The 27411-nt window shown below is 39.6% G+C and overlaps 1 protein-coding gene across 2 annotated transcripts in view; it reads right to left on the bottom strand.

Annotated features, from left to right (window-relative positions):
- Positions 1–26174, bottom strand: part of zdhhc1 (zinc finger DHHC-type containing 1) — an 88740-nt gene extending 62566 nt beyond the window's left edge. Inside the window, exons 1-3 of one of the 2 annotated variants that reach the window (XM_051931687.1) lie at positions 25397–26174; positions 5990–6211; positions 4640–4815 (exon numbers count right to left, since the gene is read on the bottom strand). In XM_051931687.1, coding sequence (XP_051787647.1) covers positions 4640–4815; positions 5990–6211 — 398 coding nt within the window. In that variant the 5' untranslated portion in view covers positions 25397–26174. The remainder of the gene's footprint in view (positions 1–4639; positions 4816–5989; positions 6212–25396) is intronic. The other variant, XM_028809344.2, reaches the window with a different exon arrangement.
- Positions 26175–27411: the final 1237 nt, after the last annotated feature.

The following is a 27411-nucleotide window of genomic DNA, read 5'->3' as shown; positions in this document are numbered from 1 at the left end:
TGGAGAGATAATTACTACATCAATTTCTATAGTTTTCTGTTAAGAAATCAGCAATTAAACACAAGCTATGAGAAGTAATACTCAGTTTAAATGACATTGGCATCTATTTAATGAGCATTATTGCAATAACTGCTATGTTCCCTGTTGTAAAGAATGCTATAAAAGTGAAACTCAACTCAAATAATTTTTAACCCACTGTCTGACACAGCTAGAAACACAAAAGGATATTATAAGAATTTATAATATTAGACAAAAAAACCAAAACAAATGGGAACTGTAACTTGTTAATTCACCATTGCAGATGAAGATTTTTACATACTTTACCATACCATTCTCCAAGCCTGCAATGTTCTTAAAAATGGTACCAATGGCCCCAAATAGATCCTCTGATGATTAGAATGTGATATTGATTCCAAACTAAGGTCCAGTATCTCATTTTTAAAATGAATGAGATGACATCAAGTGCTGCTGCTGTCTCACTTTATCCGTGTTTACGTGAATTTACCCCCACTGAACAACACGTCCTGATTTATCAATCAGCCGCTCTACAACTGCCCAGGGACAGTTTGCACATCATGCAGCTGGTTGGTGCGTCAAGGAACTTTAAATCAGTTGTCACACTTTTAAGGTCCCATGACTGTGGTAAGGTGGTGTATTATACATTTTTTATTTAATGATAGTGGAAATATTTCTTAAGAACCTGGAGCAAGATTTTTGATATATGCCCTTTGACTAAGTACTGTGGAGATCAGCCCGACTACAGACAGACTCTTTGTTTTTTGTAGATCAGCCCGACTACAGACAGACTCTTTGTTTTTTACAGCACCACACAAATCCCTAACAATGCTCACAATCCTTCATTTCCATCCTTTTTCTTCTTCTAATCTTCTCTGCCGCCTTCACTCCTCTCCCACAAGCTCTGTCCTCTGCCTCTGAACTCCGGCACCCTTTTATAGTTCACACGGATGTGCTCCTGGTACTCCCTGATGAGCTTCCTGCAGCACTTCCTGGTGTTGGGGAAGTGCTGCATGGGTACCCAGAAGCACTCCAGTTGGATCTAGTTCCTGTTCAGGCAGCACTTCCTGGTGTGGTGGAAGTGCTGCAGTCCATGTCCGGGTGCCCCTGAAGGTGTCCATGGCACCAACAGGGTTTAGCTTCTAAGCTCCAATACCGTGGGCCCGATGCAAACTCTTGTGTCCCGGGGGAGGTATTGTCCCTCTCCCGGTCCTTCCATCCTCCAGGCATCCCGGCTGGGCAGGAGCCCCAGCCGTCTGCCACAGTACATGCAGGTTTTTAAAAAGTGGCTCTTTACATTTAAATGCATTTCCTACCACAAAACTGACCAAAAAAAGTTTTCACAGTGAGTATATCTGGTCTTTGATAACTTTTGCAAGACGTTATAAGCATTATACCATTTGTGGCTTAGGATTTCATTAGCATACATGGTTTTCAACAATTACAGAACATAATTCATGCTACCTTCCTTCCATCTTTCTCTTCAACCTACCAGAGTGTACCAAACCCTGGAGAGTTATTTCTGGAGATGTTGAGTGACCAAAAGTCTTTATGAAGCATTTGAAGGCCAATGATTAAAAGCTCAACAGAAGATTTGGGTCATGGTTTGCTATATCAACATGTGTAAAACATTGCAACATTTATTATTTGGTAAACGTCTCCCTCTCAAAATCTCAATGTTTGTCCATAAAATGCCATATTCTATTGCCTTGGTGATGGAACCTCAGTCCACAAGGCAGACATTTTTATGAACCTTACTACAAGTTTCATTAAAGCAAAGTCAATAATTAAATAGGAAAAATCACTCGCTCCTACACATGAAAAGGCATTCTCTAAACCAAAGCTTGACAAATTCAAAATGGACTAACATTAACATTGACTGAAGTTTCATTTACCAAAAACTGGAGATCTTTCAACACCCCAGCCAGCTGTGTTCTACCACACTGTGTTCCTGGGAAGTGTCCAGCTTGTTCTATACCTTCGAGTTTCCTGTGGGGACTGCCATTTCCTTCCATGTCCCAAACACAGCTGTCAGTAATACTACATTGCCCTAATTACTGTGTGTACATAAATGGTCCTAGTGGATGACTTGCACCACACAAAAGCCAGGGTTACTTTCAAATTCCCATGACCTCCATCTGCAGAAAGCAGGTCAGAAAATGAATGCTTTAGCTCATGTTGACATCCCATTATTTTGAAGTAAAGTTGAATTCCACATATGATGTTCTACTTTTTAAGCTAGAAAGGATACATTTAATCCATGCAACTCTACAGAAGATGACAAGCTCTGCTGCGGGCAAATAGTGATGTGCTTCAATTTCAACTGCACAGTAGACATATCATGTGAGTTTCATTTAACTGTATGATGTTACGTATTTATTTTTCAGTAGTCTACTATATAAACGTCACCTCTAATTAGTTTATCTCAAATCCTATGTGTAATATCTCTAGGCCTGTAAATGTGTGTTAATAATGATCACTTTAGAATGTTTACTTGCCATTTACTACATAGTATCAAAGCTAATGTGTCTCCAATGTCCTGTCATGCCCAAAGTGTGATTGCACTGACAGGACCCCACCCGCATGCATCACTCTTGCAGTGCAGATTTGAGGGGGTTGCACAGGGCATACGTTAATTTTTATTTTTTTATCATGTTCAAGTGCTATCAAATTGACAGAGAGAAAGGAGGCTCTGGGGCTGAATTAGCTACCAAGATTGATCAGATTAAATGATACTTGCGCAAAGTGTTCCACAGAAACTTGTATGTATTTATTTATTATTATGTTATTTCTTATTATACTGAAATTGCCTAAACACTGGAAGACATGTTTCCCATAATGTACAATATTTGCTGTAATTTGATCAGTCCCAGTACCACCCATTTAAACCTTGCAGGATCACTCGGTACCATACCATGACCACTGTTTCTAAAGGGTCTCAGTCCAGTTATGTTTGTCTGCACTAGACTGGCGTGTTAACATTTACCTAAACAAACCAGACTCCATGCAAAAATCACTCCAAAGTTAAAAGAAAAATGTTTCAAACGAACTACAGTGAAAACACCTTTGGTTTAGACAAGGAAAGGACACAGACCAAGGACAACAATTTTTGGATTTTGTTTTATTTGTTACAGACCCCAGTCTGCTTCTCAACTACTCTTGTTTCTCCCTATTCAACTTAATCTTCATTTCTTGACCCGGTCACTGAAACTGCCTTCTGGCTATGTTTTTTAGTAACAGTCCTAACACCTCACTGTCCACAAAGGCAGCAATAATAAGATTTACAATCTTTCACAAATCACATTTAATTCCAGCATTACATAGATGGTGCATTTAGGACCTGTGCAAAATGCTGCAAGAAAACCAAATGAGAAATATAAATAACAACTAAGGGCGGACTGACATTTTAAAAAAAGAGAGATGCCACACAAGATACATGTAAGCATAGTAAGGCTTTACTTAGTGATATCATGATTTCATATTTGTACAGTGTATTATAGTTAATTTCATATTACAAAGTCAAGGGAAAGAAAAACCTGACAGATTCTTCCCTAGCATCTTCTCCCATCTAAAGAAGGGCTGAGAGACTCACAGCCTGCAGACCTTTCAGTGTACAACACAGCATTTCATTGTGTCCCTGGGGATCACACATAACCAAATACAAACATTCCTTCTTACAATTAGTGAAACAAAATCTGTACAATATAATCCATAAATCCAAATGGATTAAAAAAAACTGTGCTGTTCACATTTGCATCCTTAACTGCATTAGTTTAATGTCTGATATTGCTTGTAGAAGACTACCCACTTAAAAAGGGCCTTCCTTCACAAAATTACAACTAGACAGGCCTATAAACAATCTAAGTAACCTAATAAATGCTTGTTTTTATATAACACACTCGACTTGATTGCTGCTTTTTATTTGTGTTGGCTGTCACTGGACCTGCTGGTAAGCTGCAGTGAGTCAACAAATGTAAAATGCCAAATAAAATTAAAAATTCTACACCTTGAAATTAACTAGGTGTTATTATTACAAAAATGGCTAAAACAGAATTTCTTTATTATTACACTCCAGTTTGCTAAATTAGCCATCAGCTACTCCATGATGTATACATTCTTTCGCTAATATGTTTTTGTTAGCCTTTCCTTTAATTTTTAATAAATATATTTATAAAACGATCATCAGATTTGTCATTTTTTCAGTTAATGGCATACAGTTCTAGAACCTATCACTGACATCAAGCAGTCTTTATATTTTGATATTATTGCCTTCTGTATGGTGTCACCCATTGTTTTCAAACTTCTAATTTTGTGAAAATAAGAAAATGGAATAAAGAAAGTGCTTACATGTTGAAGCTAAAGTACTTCTAGAAGAGCCAAAATGCCCTCGGCATACCAGTTTACATGTATTCACTACATTTTCAATGTATGCATTTAATTTCTTCAAACATTCGACATTTTACAATTCTTCCCATGAGGCCTCAGTGTTCTTCTGTAGTGCAGCTAACCTTTTAATGGCCTTTTAAATGTAAATCAGGTTTCAACAACCATAGCTCCTCTGATCCAAATTAAAAAGAGTTGTTCACACAGATATGAAAAAAAATATATATATACTTGCACATACACGTCTACTTCGCAAAGGTAGCAGTGGCAGTTTTCAATCACGTGTGCATGTTTGGTGCGGTCAAACACTGGAACTGGCCCTTTATATTTCTTTGCTCGGACATTCCTGTCTGCAGGATCAATGGTGACGGCTGAGAGGTGGACAAACAAGTGGCAAACAAACATAACACCGGTGCACTAAAATTTTATTGTTAAGGTTTTATCTTTGAACAGGAAAGAAAAAAGGAAAAATACATGTTATCAGCTATTGTACTATCTTACTGTAACATTTTACATCAAAGCTCCTAACATCACCTGCCTTTGCTTAAAAATGTACTGTAACTGCATGCTACTGTACCTTAATAATAAAAAAAGAAATTAAACATGACAAAAACTTGAAAATACATTGCAACTTGACAAAGCAAACATCTCCAAAAGAGATTACCATTATAATTTTAGGAAATCTTCAGCTGTCTATGTGTAAATCTAAAGGAAAAAATCGTGCAGTTGTTTGCAATTGAATTCTTTAATGTTAGGATATTTATTATTTGCCTTCAGTTCATTCAACAGCCTGTTGAGATTAAGCCACTGGATTTATTTACTTTTTCAGATTATTTTAATTAGTAAACCACAATCAGATGCAGCTGTGAAATTCTAAAAACAAAGCAGGAAATGTAAGCAGTGACAATGGCAATAAGTGGTATTCTCATAAATTGAAAAGCCTTCTGAATATGTTGTCTGCACCTACATTTTCCACCACAGGGTGGCAGTAAGCCAAAACCTGCTCTAGCAACATCAGCCTTAAGGCAGGAGTAAACCTGGGACAACCTCACTCAGCTCATTATTACTAGGCCAGCTTAGTGTACTAGGAGAGCAGACAACTCAAGGGGTCCCAAAGCGACCTCAACTCCAGAAGAGGATAAGGGATTCACCCAGTAGTCATCCCTGGCGCTTATCTGGGATCTGGTCACTACTCCAGTGAACCTGAAGAGGAGAGTTGAGTGGACGTTCAGAAGGTGAGAGCTGAGGAGTGATATTGGTGGTGGTTATACGTAAGAAGCCAACATTTTGTTTTTGTCTGCCTGATATGAACTTTTTCATTCCTTGCCTTATGCTCTCTCTTTCTTTCCTACATAAAACCATCTTTTTCAGATCTATGGCCTCTGGATATTTTACTTCAACTTCAGGAATGTTCAAGATTGTGCCTTATCATCCAACAGTCTATTTTTTGACTGCATCACAATCTGCTTTCTAAAGGGCACTGAACAATGCTGCCCCCAATAGGTATGAAAAACATGATCACCAATACTTACTTACTTCAGTTTCTACTACTACACCTTATAATGACATCTAAAATACACAAAAAGGATACAATATACCCAGCAGGTACCCAATGACGTGGCAAGAGAGGCACAAACACACCAAAGCCCAGGATGGCAAAGAAGACATAGAGAAGCCAAGCAAGAAGCTGGAAAGGATGGGGCGGCCAGCTCCATCCATTTGTCCTGGAGCACTGTGGGAGATCGGTAGGATATGGAGTTCCATCTTCCTTTTCGGGAGCTGTCCTGTTGGGATTCCTACCACAGATGTTCATCTGGAAATATACAAACCATTTAAATTTGTTAAAAAAAATAAAAAGGCATTTCTTTGCTTTGTTATACACTGTTTGAGGGATTAACTAACTAATGACATTAAAGTTTACCAGTGTTCTGATTATGACACTTGAACAGCAAAGGAATCTAGAATGTCCATATTTAAGTATTTGCATATACATACAACAGATAGTTGCTTTTAAAGAATGTAGGAAAAGATGCAAACACATTCAAAAGCTTTCACTTTCGTTGGCTGTCTGGTGTATACACAAAAAGTCTATTTTTGTCATTTACCAGGGTTCTGTAAGTTAACAATGTAAACATAAAGGTGCATATAAATGTGTACCGTGAGCCAGTGACAAATCATTCACTGTAATTTGATGATGCAGCCCTCCATTCACCTTGACCTTTATTCAGAATTATTGACCAATATATAATGTGACACCAGAGGAATTTACAAGTAAACATAAGGCTACTTTTTAACTTCTGCCAGTAATTTTATTGGTAAAACCATCAGACAGTTGTATTTTTTTGGCTTGCTCTCAACTTGATTATTGTGGTAGACATTCTTCCTTCCATCTTGCTGATCTGATAGCAGAATTTCCACTTAGGTTCAGCATTCCACCGGATTACAAAAACTGCATAGGTATCCTACTTAGATGAACAAATGTCCTCTTTTCTTAACCTCCATGAAGTTAACCATGAGGCTTACTCGGGCTTTGGAACTATAAAAATGGTTAACCCCGAGTATAAGTCAGGGAAAACGGTTATGATCAGTTGCCATCTAGTTAATTACATAACACCTTGCTGCAAATAAATCATGAATATTCCTATGCGTTCTGCCACCCTACGGTAACTCATCAAAATTCATGAGTGGGCTAGAGCTTTCTACCAAATATCTCAATGCCATGTAAGCTAAAAGCTATAAAGCCAGTTTTGGAATAAATCAAGTGATTGCAAGGACGCTGTGAAATGACTGAGAAGTTGACACGGATAGTGAAGCTGGCACTGTCCAACCAAACTGTAGTAATACTGTCTTGTTCCCTAGATCCAGTGCCAAAAAATCTAGTAAAAAGTGCAATGGATGTTCTTGCAGCGCCTATTCTAAACATTATCAACAGTTCATTATTGCATGGCACAGTACCTGATGCACTAAAAGTGTCAGTCATTAAACCATTACTTAAAAAGTCAGACCTAGACCCACACATACTAAATAATTATAGACCTATTTCAAATTTACCCTTTCTCTCTAAAATACTAGCAAAATTAGTCACCAATCAGCTACACCTTATGCATTACAATTTATTTGAGAAATTCCAGTCTGGTTTCCACACTGGTCATAGTACAGAAATGGCACGAACGCGGGTTGTAAACGACATTTTGATATCCTCTGATAAAAGAAACTCCACTGTAATTATGTTGTTAGACTTAAGCGCAGCATTTGACACTATTGACCATTCTATTTTACTGCACAGGCTAGAAAATGACATTGGGCTTACAGGCACTCTGCTTGCCTGGTTTAGTTCTTATTTATCAAATCGATTCCAATACGTACAGAAATGTGCTGACCGTACTCCATCATTATACATAGAACTGAAATATGGTGTCCTGCAGGGATCAGTACTGGGACCTTTATTGTTTTCACTTTACATGCTTCCACTGGGATCTATCATTAGGAAACATAATGTTAATTTTCACTCATATGCAGATGATACCCAGTTATACCCTACTTTTAGATCAAATGAAGTTTCTCCAATGTTGTCTTTAATTAGTTGTGTTGGTGAATTAAAGGAGTGGATGGATGAGAACTACTTGTCTTTAAACACAGATAAAACAGAGATGTTAATTATTGGAGGGAATGACGCTGATCACAACAATATTTTGTCATCATTTAACTCAATTGGAATCACCATTAATTTTACTGAATCAGCTCGCAATCTAGGAGTTATCTTTGACTCTAGCATGTCATTTAAAACATACATTACAAAGTTGTCCAAATCATGTTTCTTCCATCTTAAAAATGTTGGGCTGAAGACTCACTACTTCAGTTTAGCATATCTTGACTAGAGCTGCTGATTAACTGTACAGACTGCATCTCTGTTGTTAGTCATTAGCACTAAAACATAAGTAAGATGATAGTTAGAATTTGTTACTAACCCTCACCTATTCTGTTTCTCTTCTCTGTACTCAAATGTGGCACTTGGTGCCACGGCCCACCTGCCAAGTTGTTTTGCCTGCCTAAGGTAAAGTCATCCCTGATGGAGGATCACAGGAATCGTGGGGTAGAGGGGTCCTTTCATCAGATTGGCTGGCCCAGCGCTGTTTCAGCTGTGGAATGGCCAAATGGGGGAAGCAGCTTGATGGCTGAGGTCTCCAGGACTCTAAACAAATCCAAATCATATTATGTGATATCATCTACTGTTAAATTCTGCTCCATAATTGTAAAATTTTTATTTTTATACGAATTGTGGATTTCTTTTGTTCTGTGTATTGTATTGTATTGACCCCCCCTTCTCTTTGACACCCATTGCATGCCCAACCTACCTGGAAAGGGGTCTCTTTTTTAACTGTCGTTCACAAGGTTTATTCCATTTTTTTCCCCTACAAGGGTTTTTTTTTTTTAGGAGTTTTTCCTTGTCTTCTTAGAGAGTCAAGGCTGGGGGGCTGTCAAGAGGCAGGGCCTGTTAAAGCCCATTGCGGCACTTCTTGTGTGATTTTGGGCTATACAAAAAATAAATTGTATTGTATTGTATTGTAATATGCTGGATGAATTTAGTCTTATGAAGCCTCACCATGGTGCAAGTAGCTGCATGAAAAAAAGTTAAAATAATTGTGATCAAGTGGAAAGACAAGAAAGATGCATTGTTCACAACGTAGAGACTGTCAATGTTAATGTCAGGAGAAATGCGGAAGTCACTAAGTTTTCAGCTCATTTTTCTGGGAGTAATCATAACGCTAAGAAGGTTAACAACCCCACTGAGTGCTGACAAAAACTGTCCTTTAACACACAAGCCACTGCTCTTTTCACTTCTTTGGTAACTCACTTGTGTTCTCTGACACTTTTATGATCTATGGTATATTGACACAACCTTAAGTCCACTTAGACAACTCAACATCAAGAGTCTAGTGCACTCTCACTTCTGAGGACTAACTGAACCTGTGGCAAATGTCTCTGGACAGGTTTCTGTTCACAGGCCAAAAAACTGTGATATTCAGTAGGTGACTGCAAACACTCTTTCATCCTTATTCACTAAAAGCAAACATCCTGTAATGTTACTACAGTTGTTAATCTTCCCTTTCTTTGTTCTCTTTGGCTATTTTTGATCTATAATAACCACTGTTAATATTCTGAGGTTTTGAATATTTGCCTGAATGATTACCCTGTTTGCAGCTCTTTTCCTCTTTCTGATTTGCTCCATTATTATGAATTTTTGACGCTGAATGTTTTTAGATCTTAAACTGTAAACTAACATTAAAGGGCATTATGCAAATAAGTAACACTTTTTTATATAATTTAGCAAACTTAAATAGCTATTCGACAATGCCTGTAACCATGTGAAAAAGGAACTGCCCTCTAGTTAAATAAACCTGATTAAAGAAGTACTGTAATGTCATTTTTGAGAAATTAGCTGAATAAGACCTGGCCTGTTCTCATCAAACTTGGTCTAATAATTAGACTCATCTTATTAAATACACTCATAATTCATTACCACCAGCCCATATCAATATAAGCCTCATTTATTTTGAACCCCACCATTCAGACAAGATGCCAGCACTATAAGTCAACAAGAAAATAATGCCACAATCAAAGGAAAATCTTGCACAGATCAGAAAAACTGCAATTGATATCTATCAGTTTGGAAAAAGGGAATCACAGTGACAGCCATGCTTTCAGAGCAGCAAAGTGATATCCTCAACTAACCTAGAAGAAGAACATACTGTAAATATGAGTCTTCAGTTTGCTGAAAGCATCTGAATGATCCCCTGGCCTTTTTTTTTTTTAGAATGTTCCATGGACAGTGGAGATAAAAGTGGAACATTCCGGATGGCAAGGTTTTCCATTATGTTTGGCATGAATTATACCAAATATTATACAACCAGTAACAGCGCACTTAACTAGAGCATTCCTAGTTTTCATCCTCTTTCTCTGTATGTTTAGCATTCATTTGCTCAGAGGTTGATACGCTTGCTGCTTTCAGAGCGGTTCTTCTTTCCTCCACCCTACCAGACCGCTTCTACTCTTCATTCATCGGCATCTTTTCATGTTACAACTGATTAAGTCAGTGTTTGTGTTGCAATTATCTAGTACTTAGTACATTTTCCTTAATTTTTCGCTTAAGCTGGCACTTGAGGCAGATTGAAGACATAAGAATGATTTAAGATATGAAGAGGTAGGGGAAGTGATGGCGAAGGTGGTGGGGATGAGAACGGCGCCCGTACACATGTGCCAAATGGCCGCTGCTGAGAGTTGATCCTACAATAAAATAAAATGAAAATAAAAAGAGGAATAACCTTGGAGGTCAATCATCACCCTGAAAGCTGATAGTAGATGTCATGTAGTATATGTGTACCAAATTTGAGGTCAGTAGTTCAAACGGTTTGCAAGCTACACGCGATTTCAAATCCTCGACAGACAAATGGACAGCACAGTAGCGTATTATATAAGAAGTTCATATCATCCCAACAATCAAACACGTTGGTGGTAATGTGATTTTGTGGAGATGTTCTGTAGCTTGAGAATTTCGGTGAACTGCCATAATTAAATGAAGAACAAATTCACCTGAAAAAAATAAAAAAAAAGAATATCTAGTGATCTGTCTGCAAATTGAAAAATGAATCATAGTTCTATCACGCAGCAAGACAATGATCCCAAAAAAAAAAAAAAAAAAAAACCAACACATCAGAATGGCCGAAAATAAGTGCAATACGTGTTATTCTGTGGGACCTGAAACAAGCAGTTCATATTTGAATTAATGTTGATCTGCAAGGAAATGTGCACTAAACCTCCTTCATAACATTGTGAAAGCCTGAATATTAAATTATAGGAAGTGTTTGGTTGCAGTTATTGTAGCTAAAGGTGGCGCAACCACAGTGTAAGAGGACAAGTATGTTTCCACACAGTGCCAGTTGGTGATGGATAATGTTGCTCTTTTAATAAACAACATAAGCAAAAAAAGAAAAAAAAACACCCACAGTGTTACATGATCACTCAGGTGCCCTTTATCTAATGTTACATTTTGGTTGAAGACCTGAAAACACTTACTGCCAAAAATTTGCAAAAATAGAAGAAATTAAAGAGGACATACAGTGGTGTGAAAAACTATTTGCCCCCTTCCTGATTTCTTATTCTTTTGCATGTTTGTCACACAAAATGTTTCTGATCATCAAACACATTTAACCATTAGTCAAATATAACACAAGTAAACACAAAATGCAGTTTTTAAATGATGGTTTTTATTATTTAGGGAGAAAAAAAATCCAAACCTACATGGCCCTGTGTGAAAAAGTAATTGCCCCCTTGTTAAAAAATAACCTAACTGTGGTGTATCACACCTGAGTTCAATTTTTGTAGCCACCCCCAGGCCTGATTACTGCCACACCTGTTTCAATCAAGAAATCACTTAAATAGGAGCTGCCTGACACAGAGAAGTAGACCAAAAGCACCTCAAAAGCTAGACATCATGCCAAGATCCAAAGAAATTCAGGAACAAATGAGAACAGAAGTAATTGAGATCTATCAGTCTGGTAAAGGTTATAAAGCCATTTCTAAAGCTTTGGGAGTGCAGCGAACCACAGTGAGAGCCATTATCCACAAATGGCAAAAACATGGAACAGTGGTGAACCTTCCCAGGAGTGGCCGGCCGACCAAAATTACCCCAAGAGCGCAGAGACGACTCATCCGAGAGGTCACAAAAGACCCCAGGACAACGTCTAAAGAACTGCAGGCCTCACTTGCCTCAATTAAGGTCAGTGTTCATGACTCCACCATAAGAAAGAGACTGGGCAAAAACGGCCTGCATGGCAGATTTCCAAGACGCAAACCACTGTTAAGCAAAAAGAACATTAGGGCTCGTCTCAGTTTTGCTAAGAAACATCTCAATGATTGCCAAGACTTTTGGGAAAATACCTTGTGGACTGATGAGTCAAAAGTTGAACTTTTTGGAAGGCAAATGTCCCGTTACATCTGGCGTAAAAGGAACACAGCATTTCAGAAAAAGAACATCATACCAACAGTAAAATATGGTGGTGGTAGTGTGATGGTCTGGGGTTGTTTTGCTGCTTCAGGACCTGGAAGGCTTGCTGTGATAGATGGAACCATGAATTCTACTGTCTACCAAAAAATCCTGAGGGAGAATGTCCGGCCATCTGTTCGTCAACTCAAGATGAAACGATCTTGGGTGCTGCAACAGGACAATGACCCAAAACACACCAGCAAATCCACCTCTGAATGGCTGAAGAAAAACAAAATGAAGACTTTGGAGTGGCCTAGTCAAAGTCCTGACCTGAATCCAATTGAGATGCTATGGCATGACCTTAAAAAGGCGGTTCATGCTAGAAAACCCTCAAATAAAGCTGAATTACAACAATTCTGCAAAGATGAGTGGGCCAAAATTCCTCCAGAGCGCTGTAAAAGACTCATTGCAAGTTATCGCAAACGCTTGATTGCAGTTATTGCTGCTAAGGGTGGCCCAACCAGTTATTAGGTTCAGGGGGCAATTACTTTTTCACACAGGGCCATGTAGGTTTGGATTTTTTTTTCTCCCTAAATAATAAAAACCACCATTTACAAACTGCATTTTGTGTTTACTTGTGTTATATTTGACTAATGGTTAAATGTGTTTGATGATCAGAAACATTTTGTGTGACAAACATGCAAAAGAATAAGAAATCAGGAAGGGGGCAAATAGTTTTTCACAGCACTGTAATTATTTACTTATGTGGATTTTCTCATATTTGCTGTAATTGTATAAAATGACCCAATTAGTCTTTATTTCACATAGCATTATTAACATAATGTGCACTGTAGAAAACAAAATGTACAGAGCAAACAAGCACTGTCTGGAACTTTAGGTTTTCAAGGATATGAGGTTGTAAAGCAGCAATGCACGGTCAGTATTTAGGAGCCTGTGCAACATCACACTCTGACTTCTGCATTAGACTAAGGCAAAGCAGGACTGGCCATATAACGGTTAAGTGCAAATTCAACAGCATCATCAAACAAAAAATGGCCTACTTCAACAGACATATTGCAATGGCAAAGATAAAGGCAATAGACACACATTAAAATGGCACTCCACAGTTATATTACGTCTATCAAATATCCAAAGTGCCACAATGTAAATTAATGAATAATACCATATGGATACAGATACTTATAAATGCACATTTCTAAATAAAAAAAGTTGACAAATTAAGTCACTTTATCTGAATTTAACTTATAAATTGGTGCCAAATTCCATAAAAAGATGTACTACATAACGCTGTGTGACTTGACAGAACAGGATTAATTTAGAAGACAAATATGGTGAAGTGGCCTCCTATTAAGGGAGTGTGTGTGTGGGAGTAGTGATGAAGAAAGCAACCATAGAAGTTTTAAAAATAAATTAAAACTCTTGTGGCTTCACATAAAACTGCTAAAGAATTGCCACTAGAGGGCGGGAAAGATTTTTTGTGTGGAATAAATGTTCTAAAACGAATACATTTTAAATTGGTTTGTAGTTTTTAAGTTTAAACATGAAATTATGTATTCATTTTCTAAATTTATTTTTTCTAAATGACATAACACAAAAAATTATGTATAATTTGCTAAATATATGGTGCTGTAATGATGAGCACGCTCTTTTCGCCACAGTGACAATAATTTGAACGTGGCCATAGCAATTTAAAAGAAATGATTACTCAAAAACCAAAACTTTACAATCATCCTTTTTCTATAACAGTATTTTTTTATGTCAGTATGACTAAAAGCTGGCCAATAATGCATCAAATCATGCAGTGGCTAAATTGTGAAAATCTGATGCAGCAGCTTTTAACCCTTCAGCAACATAAATCTAAAGTCATGTTGGTTAATATACTGATAATAAACTGAACAGTCCGTAAATGTACTTGACAGGGCTGGCACTACTGTCTCACAGATTCACGGTCCTGGGTCCGATTCTCATGCCTAGTGGCCCATTCTTGCTCTGTCAAAGTCCTTCCACAACCTCCAAACACCATCTTAGTTCTAATTTGCAGTTGCCAATCATGCTGTGTGATTACCTCTGTGATGAAGTGGTCTTGACGATTTCTATTAAAATATCGTTTTTAAATTTTCATGAAATGAAACAATATAACAAATTTCCTAGAAAACTTGCATACTTTAAGGATGAGAATCCGTTTAAATGTCTACTTGATTGGGATCATTGTGCAAAGATCATCATTTTGACACCATCACTGGATGTTAGGATGCAATGGCAGGTGACTAAAAGCAGATATGTTGAGGAAGAAGGTTTTTAAAAAGTCTAGGCCTATGTGCACCAGTTATCACAACCCAGAGCTTACAGTAACTAGGCCTCTTCTGAAATGTTGCTGGTGTTAACAGTTCACACGACACCCTACAATAAATAACGAACTGCAGCACTCTACCAGATTATAAATCGACAAACAGCCAAGGACAGTAATAGACTTAATATGCTCATGTATTAGGCAAGTGCAATGTAAGGCACTTTGTAAAGACTGATTACTAAACTTTGAAATCATGCTTTAATTTTTTTTAGACTGTTTGAATGACATTTCACAGCTTTTCATTAGCCAACAAAACAAGCTCTCTAATATCTTTATTTTGTGCACTGATTTCTTTTCTAAATATCCAGAAAAGGCAACATGGCTCTTTAGCTCTTTTCCCACATCTGCTATTGGTAGCCTTGGGGTGATGCTTGAAAATGCGTCTCTGCAGCATTCATGACAGCATTGTTCCTCCTCCAGAACTTGCTAGAGCCCAAACTGTCCTCTCCTCCTTTGACAAAGATATACTCTGTGCCATTTCCAATCAGTGTGAAGTGTCAATGGATTACAAGTGTTAAGTATGGATGTTTCCTCCAGAGGTCTAAGACAGACACAAAGTAATGCACACGACGCCCCTCAAGTCTCTCAGCTGTTTTGCAGTTTTATTCAAGTGTCTCACCCTCAAAATGTTACCCCCTTTACAATGCCAACAATTCAAATCATTTGTCATCATTGCTCATCTCCAAGCAACCTGCCAGACACTCGAGAACCTATACATACATGCCAGGCCTTCTCGCTATTCCAAAGACCCATTGCTCCACATTTGGCAAATGCTCCTCTGGCCTTGTGGCTCGTATCCTCTTAATCTGCACTTAAAGGCTCACCTATTCTCATCTGCACTTTATTCTCTATTTGACCTTTCTCAACAACTGTTCCAATCCTGATTCTACTGGAACAGAAAGTTAGTTTATTAGAAGGTCAGGTTATTAGAAGGTCAGTTTATTGCCTCTCTCCAAAGTGTTCTGCTTTTTAATTTATTGAATATTGAAAGCTCATTTATTCCATCCTGTGCCTTTTTATTATATCTGTTCATCTGGTAATGTGCCCGGTGAAGGTATGTTTAGTGATGGCTGCTGCATAAAATAAATACTAATTAATTACCACATAAAATGTGCCTCCCATAGCCAATCACACTCAGTTCTCTGAAGATTTTATGGACTATTAGAAGAGCCTGTTTACGTATTGAAAGCTGCAGACTCATCCCGTCTAAAAAGTCTGATGAAACTAAGATAATGTTTTAAATCTGGTTTAATTATTTATTTAATAAAAAACTTAGGAAGTCAAACAAAAAAATATGGCAGCAACTTTATTATATGTCAATGTGATTTTAAGTCACTGAGTGTAAGAGTCATCTACATAAATCTTCTTATTCCAGTTCTCTATCATTCATAAAAACATTTTGTGAAATGTAGTCCAAGCCGGACATCCCGAGGGAGGTGGGGTACATTGAGTCCGAATGGGCCATGTTCCGTGCCTCTATTGTTGAGGCAGCTGACCGGAGCTGTGGCCGTAAGGTGGTCGGTGCCTGTCGTGGCGGCAATCCCCGAACCCGTTGGTGGACACCGGCGGTGAAGGATGCCGTCAAGCTGAAGAAGGAGTCCTACAGGACCCTTTTGTCCTGTGGGACCCTGGAGGCAGCTGATAGGTACCGGCAGGCCAAGCGAAATGCGGCTTTGGTGGTTGCTGAGGCAAAAACTCGGGCGTGGGAGGAGTTTGGGGAGGCCATGGAGAACAACTTTCGGACGGCTTCAAAGAGATTCTGGTCCACCATCCGGCGTCTCAGGAAGGGGAAGCAGTGCAGTGTCAACACTGTATATGGTGGGGATGGTGCGCTGCTGACCTCGACTCGGGACGTTGTGGGTCGGTGGGGTGAGTACTTCGAAGACCTCCTCAATCCCATTAACATGCCTTCCAATGAGGAAGCAGAGCCTGGGGACTCAGAGGTGGGCTCCCCCATCTCTGGGACTGAGGTCACCGAGGTGGTCAAAAAACTCCTTGGTGGCAGGGCCCTGGGGGTGGATGAGATACGCCCGGAGTTCCTCAAGGCTCTGGATGTTGTAGGACTGTCTTGGTTGACACGCCTCTGCAACATCGCATGGACATCAGGGACAGTGCCTCTGGATTGGCAGACCGGGGTGGTAGTCCCCCTCTTTAAGAAGGGGGATCGGAGGGTGTGTTCCAACTACAGAGGGATCACACTCCTCAGCCTCCCTGGAAAAGTCTATTCAGGGGTCCTGGAGAGGAGGGTCCGTCGGATAGTCGAGCCTCGGATTCAGGAGGAACAGTGTGGTTTTCGTCCTGGTCGCGGAACAGTGGACCAGCTCTATACCCTTAGCAGGGTCCTGGAGGGTGCATGGGAGTTTGCCCAACCAGTCTACATGTGTTTTGTGGACTTGGAAAAGGCATTTGACCGTGTCCCTCGGGGAATCCTGTGGGGGGTACTCCGAGAGTATGGGGTACCGGCCCCCCTGATAAGGGCTGTTCGGTCCCTGTACGATCGGTGCCAGAGCTTGGTCCGCATTGCCGGCAGTAAGTCGAACCCGTTTCCAGTGAGAGTTGGACTCCGCCAGGGCTGCCCTTTGTTACCGATTCTGTTCATAACTTTTATGGACAGAATTTCTAGGCGCAGCCAGGGCATTGAGGGGGTCCGGTTTGGTGGGCTCAGGATTGGGTCACTGCTTTTTGCAGATGATGTTGTCCTGTTTGCTTCATCAGGCCGTGATCTTCAGCTCTCTCTGGATCGGTTCGCAGCCGAGTATGAAGCGGCTGGGATGAGAATCAGCACCTCCAAATCCGAGACCATGGTCCTCAGCCGGAAAAGGGTGGAGTGCCCTCTCAGGGTTGGTAGCGAGATCCTGCCCCAAGTGGAGGAGTTCAAGTATCTCGGGGTCTTGTTCACGAGTGAGGGAAGAATGGAGTGTGAGATCGACAGGCGGATCGGTGCGGCATCCGCAGTAATGCGGGCTCTGCATCGGTCTGTCGTGGTGAAAAAGGAGCTGAGCCGCAAGGCTCAGCTCTCAATTTACCAGTTGATCTATGTTCCTACCCTCACCTATAGTCATGAACTATGGGTAGTGACCGAAAGAACGAGATCGCGAATACAAGCGGCTGAAATGAGTTTCCTCCGCAGGGTTTCTGGGCTTTCCCTTAAAGATAGGGTGAGAAGCTCAGTCATCCGGGAGGGGTTCAGAGTAGAGCCGCTGCTCCTACGCATCGAGAGGAGTCAGATGAGGTGGCTCGGGCATCAGGATGCCTCCTGGACGCCTCCCTGGTGAGGTGTTCTGGGCACGTCTAACCAGGAGGAGGCCCCGGGGAAGACCCAGGACACGTTGGAGGGACTATGTCTCTCGACTGGCCTGGGAACACCTTGGGATTCTCCCAGAAGAGCTAGAAGAAGTGGCCGGGGAGAGGGAAGTCTGGGCATCTCTGCTCAAGCTGCTGCCCCCGCGACCCGACCTCGGATAAGCGGGAGACAATGGATGGATGGATGGATGGTAGTCCAAGCCAGACATGGATATCTAAAATGCAGAGGACCAATGAAAGGTCAAGCTGACTAACTTAGTTACAGCACAGGGGCCTGATTCTGCGCTTAGAGGACATTGGATTAATATCAGTGTCACTGTTAATTGAATTCCTTGTTTAATAAAATGTTTTTTCTTTTGTTCTTTGGCTGCTATTTAAGAACTCAGTACTAGTGAGACTTCACCATCTCTTTGGACTTCAGAAAGACGCTGACCACTGTAATGATTTTCAGGGATTTTCAAACAATCTCTCTTATTTAATTTCACTTCCCCTTACAAATAAAATATAATCTATCTTTGCGTTTATACCTGAGTGACTCATTATAATAGAACAGTATAGAGACAAAGGTACAACACACAGGTACAAAGAGCACAACACTCCTCAATAAGTGGTATGTTCCATAAACCAAAGGAATAGACTCCCATTAAGACATTTGGGGTAATAAAAGCCTCTGCTCTTCTGAGAGCAGAACTCTCTACTCTGTACCACAAATACCAACTACCCCTAAAAACAGATGCTTGGTAGACTCTGTCATTATCTAATACAATGTAAGCTTCTGAAAAATGCTATAAACTGTGGAGGAGCATTCTTTTAATAAGACTAAGACTTACAAACTCACAGCACTTAACATTTCTTTAACACAGCACTTTTCACAAAGCACCCATCTTGAATGCATCCATATTTGCCTGACCTTACTTGTCCAGCTCTGGGTCATGGCAAGTGAGTGTGTGTCCTGAGGGAATTGAGAATAACGTGAGAAGCAACCCTGGATGGGACAAAAAATCTGTCACAGGACACCTCCATTAACTCATGCTCAGCCATTTTAGAGTTAAAGTAAACGTAACACGCATGTCTTTTTGATGTTCAAGGAAAACTGAGCACGAGTATGGGGAGAAAACCTAGAAAGACACAAGGAGAACATTCCTACTCCACAGAGGTAGCATTCAGGCTGAGATTTGAAGCCAGGAATCTGGAGCTGCGAGTATTAACATATTGCTTTTATGTTAATAATTGGGTTGGGTTTAGCAACATTTCAGCAAAATGCACACATAACTATTTTCATGAACTTATTTTACCTTTGCCAACCAAGAGAGAACCAAACATTTAAACAGTGTCTGATTTATGCTTTAAAATTATTTCTTGGTTAGACTCTGAATTCACTACTCTGAATTTTATTACCCTGTGTTTAAATGTCCACACCTGTTCGACTTTAATGTTGGTATCTTATAGACAAGAACATTTATGTCACTTTATCTCATTTTACAAAATGTTTTTTTATTCTCCCCTGTGACAACACTTTGTGATGCTGATAAAATTCCTCAGCTGAAAGTGACAAGCAGCACTCTACGGCTCTAACTCTGGTAAACTCCACGCCTGAAAGTGCCCATCATGGACGGATTCAGGACAGACTACCCGGCACAGGCTCAGCTGTTACACGAATGGTGATAGCAAGTGTGGCGCTGACACAATGACTCTGCTCAGCAAGCAGCACAGCAAAGAGCCAAGCATACACTGCACACACACTTCTGTGGTACAACATTAGTATTATACCCCAGTTTGACCAAATCGGTGTAAAATATAATGAAAAGTCCACAAGAACGCCCATAGACTATAAAGAAAATAATATTCTAAAAATATTTTCTACATCTTAATCTGTCATTCATTGGCAATAATTTAATATGCTTAACAATATGTGCCTCCTAAAAATGTTCATGTTTTTGTTTCCCAAAGCACCAAATGGCAAAGTAGCAGTTAATCACTAACTGCCTGGTTATCGTTTCCTTCTAACTTAAGGTCATCGCCATCATGCAAAAAGTAAAATATTTACAGTCTGAATGGTCTTCAGTTAATATGCCGCTTGACTACGTCTTGCTCAGAGCAGAGCTTGTGTTGCGGTTACGTGTACAGAGAACACCGAAATTCTTACTTGTGTGGCTTCCATGTATACATTTTTTAATCAATCAAAACATAAAATTATTTTTCAAATACCACTATTTAACTGCAAACCATTGTAGTAAAAAACAGATGCTTTAGATATTAAAGAGATACCCACATGCAGTATATTTTTGACTGGATGAATCAAGTCATATATTGCATATTTGGTTGACTGTGGACTATAATTTGATGGGGTGTGTGTAAGAGAGAGTGTGTCCTGTGATGGGCTTATGCCCATGATGCCCGGGATAGGTGCCAGCCTCCCTGAACTGCATAACTGCTTTAATCTTACAGATGAATGGATGGATTTCTGGTTATATTACTGAAATACATGTGTTCACAGTAGAGGTCATTCATTCTCTACTTATTGCAGTAGAGCACAGGTGTCAAACTCCGGGTCTGGAGGGCCGCAGTGGCTACAGGTTTTCATTCTAACCCTTTTCCTAATCAGTGACCAGTTTTCAGTGCTAATTAACTTATTTTCCCTTCATTTTAGTAGCCCTGTTTTTAAGGATTCAGTCCTCTGAATTGATTTTTCATTAAATGACAGCCAAACAGAAATGAGACGTGAAACGAGCCAACAGATGACCAGCTAAATTGAGGCTTCAAACTCCAACAAATTTCACTCCAACCAGTTTCTTAATGAGAAGCCAATTCTTGCTGTTACTTAAACCCGTTATTTAATTCCACAGCTTGTTGCTGCTCTCATTCTGCCAAAGCAGACATTTCCAAAAGTGTTCATTTTCTCTTTTTACTAAGAACATTGTCAAAAAGTTTTGGTGACCTGAGAGATCAACCTTACTGAGACCTTCACCTTTCTTCATTTTCAGATACTGTGTGATGGGCAGAGGTGATCTGGTCATGTGGCAGCTTGTTTTGTGTCTCATGATTGTTTGGCTGCTAATTAAGGACAAAGAAACAACTAAGGGGCCTGAGTCACGTTAATTAAAACTAAGGTAAAAGAAGTTAATTAGCAGCAAAAACTGGTCACTAATTGGGAAGATGATTAGAATGAAAACCTGCAGCCAATGAGGCCCTCCAGGACCGGACCCCAGCAATAGAGGGTCAAGGAGAGCTGGGAGTATTGCGCACAAGGCCAAACAAAAACATTCAATGGGACACCAGACCATCCCAGGCTAATCATTCATAGAGGGCCATCAATCTGATCTCCATGTCTTTGGGATTCAACAGGCAATGTAAGGAGACACAGAGACAGCAAACAAACTCAATGCAGAAAGAAAGAAGACGTAGGAGCTGTGAGGCACTGGTGCGGACCAACACACCTTTCAAAGTTTTCTTGTATTGTAATTTTTTGTGTCGATCTAAAGTCTTACTGTATTGGCACTGTACTGTAAACATTTATTCTGCCATTACTGTCAATGTATAAAAATAAAGATTAACTTTTTGATTACTTAAAAGCATGTGTCTGACCAGATTCTGCATTATGACTGATAGAATACAGGTACTGTACACTATAATGCTGAAATTCAGCTTTACTGTAAATTAGAAATTCATATAATAAGTCAAAATATACTGGATATGAAACAGTAAAGTCAGCAGATGAAAACTGACAGATGTGGATTTAAAACATTAACTACATTGAGGTGCATAGTTATTACATAAGGGGCAACATTTTTTTTCAGATTTAAAAACACAGAGAATTAACCATACATTCACCAATGCAGGGTTAATGTATAATAAAACAAAAATATATTAATCAAGCATTTCAACGTGGAAGAAATTAAAATAGTAATATACATTGGTAACCATAATCAAAACAAACAACAACCATAAACAATTTACTTTTACATTTTTTAAGTTTATTTACAAATAATACAATTTTATTAAAATTTCTTCAAACAATGCAAACAGAATGTTATATTGAAATCATTTTAAATTTTCCAAAGACGTTTATCTTCTGTGTAAGCCACTCTAATGATCCAATGGCAGGAATATAAAGCTGAGCTCTGCTGCCACTCTGCACATGAACGACTGATCAATCCATGGCTGACATTTTTTATATATATGGATGTTACTTGTTTTCCTTGTGATTATAGGTGTTTAATTACAGACCACAGTAGTACTATTTAATGGTATTTCTAAATTACTACGGCTGTGTATCTGAAAGTGCCCTGCAATTAAGCATCATTCCATATTAGAAGAATTCCTGGGCAGCAACTCGATCTTCCAAGCCGATCCAGGAGCATTTCCTTTTGTGCCTTCAGTGATGTCCTCTGTCGTATTCAGTGATCGCATTTGGACTACACAGTGCAGTTCTTGTCCATATCAAAAACAACACACCAGCACTTGAAAGAGCACTAAATGGAACAACCAACAGCAGACCTGGATAGAAGGCATGGATGGAGGTTGACATTTAGGTATGGGGGCCTTAAACGACCCATGAAAGATAACTTCAGTTTTTAGAGTCTCTGCTGTACTGCTTCATATTTATATGACAGTCCATGTCAAAAATGGTGAATTGTTTGCAATATAAAGTCACACATTAAAGCATTTAAAACTTCAACATTATGAAAACATACACATGAAAGACATTTCTTTTTTTTTTTTAAGTTTGTCTGTCTAAGTATTGTAATTCTGACAAAATATGTACATTTTTATGTTAAAGTGTTAGAAAATGTATGCATAGTGTAACATTTGAGATTGTTTGGCTGCTTAGTTAACCAATTAGAAAGCTGGACCATTATCCGTTATTTTATTTGTTTCATCAAACACATTTTTGTTTGTCACAGTAGCATGCGTGACGCATGATGGAGTTTTGCACAGACCATCAGGTCGTTGTTTGGACAGGAAGGCATAAAAGCTGGGGACAGACATATTAACAATAATTTGAGTGTTCTGACTACTGCGGATCTATTTTACCAACTGAAGTATCTATCATGCATGAAAAAGAGAAAAAAAAATTGTATATACAATAAAATATGCAACCTGAAGTGACCTTTGTAACAAAATCTGAAACTGTAAACTAAACTGTAAATACAATTGTACAGAATATTTCTCTGTCTGTTTTAAGGATAGGCATTGTGCAAGTGAGAGGTGCTTAGGGCAGGACGGATTTTAGTATTCGTTGATCCTTCCATCCATCCATTAACCCCGCTTATCCAGGGCAGGGATTTTTGTAACTAGGGGGATTTGCCCTGTGCTCACCAACACCCCCCGTCCCATGTGCCGTTGTGAAGAGGGGGGCTGAACACACCCCAAGGAGATGCAGTTGCTCCTCAGAAACCCCCTCTTAAACAGTGGGAAACAAAGTTATTTTTACCTCCTCTTTGCTTGATCAACTGCTGGCCTGCTGCTGCTTTCGTGCCGCGTGCGCCTCAAATGATTATAAGCCTGTACAGCAACTGTCCTTTGGTCTCACTGCCTTGTCTCTCTTCTCCCCCAGACATCATTAAACACTATTCGATTTCTTTTCGCTGTTTCGTTATTTCACCAAGTAATATTTTCTGTTTGTTAGCACTAATGCAATCTTTACTATCATTTTTTGAGACTTTCAAATTTTCCTGCTTCCATTATCTCTAACCTGCTCTGCATGTGTATTGCGCCAACGTTTTTGAATTCTTTACAAAGTTCCACTTTTCCAGCCCCGAGTGTGGTTAAATCTCTTGGCACAAAGTCTAGTCTCGCGGAAGTGAAAGTGTCTTTCTGAGAAGGTCTCATCTCATCCAAAGTTTTTTTTTTTATATAATAGAGAGACATAGTTCATCCATTGGTTGGGGGGGCACAGCAACCCCTTAAACTCCACCCATACCTGAAGGGTATGTTATAGTCTGGCAGGTGAAGGAAGCTGAAAATTCTCAAAGGCGTTGATAAAGCTAAATTTCAGCAGATTAAGAGAAGGTGAATTAAAACTGAAACCTGAAAGTAATTCTTCAAAGTATGGAAATATGGAACAAACTGATTATGAACTAACAATGCTAATAACATACTGTAATATTGGAGCAAAGTCAGACACTGGAGGCAGCAGGAAAAAGAATTCCGAAAAAAATCAGGAACTGGAGAAACATTTGGAAAATGCAGTTTAAAAGCAGGAAAGTACAAAGTACAGACACATGGGAAAATATAATGCCAATATTAAATAAAAGAAGGGAGACGCTGTCCTAGAGAAAGCAACCTCTGAAAAGGATTTGGGGGTTTATGTTGACACATTTCCTTCACCTAAGCAATGAGCAGAAGCGGTTAAAAATGCAAATAAAATTTGATTACATCGTAAAAACAAATACAAGTGAAGGGACGCTGTACTTGAATCATATAATTCACTAGTGAAACCACATCTGGAGTATGGTGTGCATTTCTGGTCACTACCCAAATAAACAGACATAGCAGCACTTGAAGCTGTGCAGACACCAACCAAGAGCATCCCAGGATTTAAGGACGCGTCCTACTCGGACAGGCTCTGGGAATTAAACCGATTTAGTGTCAAACAAAGGAGACGGTGTGGGGACCTAATCCAGGTCTTCAAAATTTGTAGAGCCATTGATAATGGAGATCCAGCAGAATTCTTTCAACCAAACGGTAAATCACACACTCAAAGACACCAATGGAAATTAGGGTTAAGGGAATTTAGGATTGAATCCAGGAAGCGCAAATAGTTATGTCAATTTGGAACAAGGTACTGAGATACTGCATGTAACTGAAGCCAAAACCTTGACAACTTTTAAGTATGAGGATTAGACATTGGGACAGTTTAGCAATTAGCTATACAAACAAGATTCACTAACAACTGAATGGCGTCCACTCGTGTGTCACATTTCCAATGTATGTTCTATTCACACCGAATGACAGATTGGGCCAACAGTCAAATAAACTTGACAAATTTAAGAGGTTTTCCATGCGTGTTAATGTACGTAATGTTCTCATTTTCCCACTGGGAAAAGCAGGCAAACCAGATTGATGTGTACTGTATATTATTATTTACACGATAATCTGTTAACAGCAGAGACAAACGGGGATGAACCATTTTGACGACACGGCATTTTATTACCCACTTATTGCCTGCAACTCACAACTCATTACTGTATTGACAAGAAGACGGACAATAAACTGAGTTGTCCTTGGCGTTCAACGTGCTGAGCTGTCAGACGCAGGTACATTCCTTTAATCTTTTTTTTATTATTAATAACCGGCCACTTAACACAGGTGACCCTTTAAGAGCGCGCCCGCCTTACCTTTCAGCGAGCACAGCGATGAAGCCTGGGGTCAAAGCGTATCCTGGCCAGCGACATCTCAGGAGCAGTGGACAGTGGCACATTTAGCTGGGCCCGTCTCTCTCAGTAGCTCTCTTTCCCGTTTTCTGTCCGTCTCACTTGATTTGTTGCAAAAGAACAATTTTGAACCCAATCGGCGTGGGCTTGGACGGCTTGCATTTCCCCATGTCGGTCATTTCACGTCAATGTACGTTTACAGTAATGGAAAATAAAAGTAAAGCGCTGCCTTTCCAAATGGCGCGCCCAACTGCGGCCGTACGGGGCCGGCGGCCAACAACTCACAGTCGCGTAATTAAAACCACATCGCAGGCGAGTAAATCATTACTCCCATTTACTATTTGAGCACAAAATCAGCCACCATTTTAACACCGTCTTGTCTTTTGTCTCCTGAAATGCATTCCAGGAAAATTCAAATATGCAGATGAGATTTAAAATGCATCGACATAAAGTTGCAGCAGCCGTTTACTTTTTGTCTTCAACACTACGCGTTTTCGGCATTCTTTATTATCCCAGCTGTCATTCACATGAGCCGAGTCCGCACAGCGCTGACGTGTCACGGTGTACTTTTTCTCTTCTTTTAATACTTTCTTTGCGCACTCATGATTACACCTTCCACCTGGAACGTGTCATTCTTTTACTTTTCCACACGAATGTAGGCGATATCTCAAATCTGCAATTGTGTGCGGCTCCTCCAGCAGCACCTTTCACCGCCCACTTCCTGGACTCAACATCCCAAGCCGCATCTCGTCCCCCTAGAAACGACCAGATCCCCATTTTCATTGGTCACTATCGGTCATGTTCCACTACTTATTGGCTATTTCCGAGTAGGGTTTTCCTCATCATTGACTCGTGTGGACAACACTCCTAAATCTCATTGGCCTTTGTGAGGTAGCGCAATATGGTAAGAGGTGTTGGCCAAAAAGGTTTACACATATTTACAAAACGCCTCCACCGGTGACTGTCTTCACTCAGTTTAGATCTCGAGAAGAAGCTGTTTGACTTTAGTGGGTCTTAGAGTTGTGCTGCAACCTCACCAATTCACCCCCAATTCATTTTCATCCCACTGCACCAGCTATTGAGTAATTTATTTTTTCCCAATACTTTACGTTAGGTTAAATAAACTTTATTATCAAAAAGGGAAACTTGTTTGCAGCAGGACAATAGAAAAAAATAAGCCATTATGAGTCAAGACACAGCATCTTACAGTTAGTGGTATTATTAGTAGAAACACACAATGTTTTTTACCAGTAATTACTTTTAAAAATAATCATAATTCAAGGTGCTACATGTGGGCAAAAGGAACATCAATTATAAATATGAAATGGAAAGACACTGTCCAGGAAATGATTTAAGGGTTTATGTTAAAAATAATTTTCATCATGTAAGCAATGCGTGGGAGTTATGAAAAAAGGTACACAAAATGTTGGGTTATATTGTAAAAACTGTCTAATATAAATCAAGCAACATTATGCTCAGACTACATACAGTATGTAATGCAATAGTGAAATAGTGAGACCACATCTGGAGTATTGTTTGCAGTTCTGGTCACAAGAGAGACATAGCAGCAATTGTAGCTGTGCAGAGGAGAACAACCAAGAGCATCCCAGGACTTGAGAACATGTCCTACTGTGACAGACTCTGAAAATGAAGCCTGTTTAGTCTCGAGCAGAGGAGACTGCATGGAGACCTAATCCAGATCTTAAAATCCTCAAAGGCAACAATAACGGAGATCCAGCAGAATTCTTTCAGCTTAATGGTGAATCAGTTACTCGACGACATCAGTGGAAATTAAGTGAAAGTGTATGTAGGACTGAAGCCAGGAAGAACTTTTTTATTCAAAGACTTGTGGGAATCTGGAATAAAATACCAAAGCATGGAGTTGAAGAAGAAACCTTGACAACCTTTAAGACGTTTCTGGATGAGCTATTGGGCCAGCTTAGCAATTAACTAAACAAACAAGCTTGATGGGCTGAATG

Source organism: Erpetoichthys calabaricus, chromosome 9 (assembly GCF_900747795.2).
Source record: "Erpetoichthys calabaricus chromosome 9, fErpCal1.3, whole genome shotgun sequence".
Lineage (NCBI taxonomy): Eukaryota > Metazoa > Chordata > Cladistia > Polypteriformes > Polypteridae > Erpetoichthys > Erpetoichthys calabaricus.
This window is presented reverse-complemented; position numbering and strand designations above follow the sequence as displayed.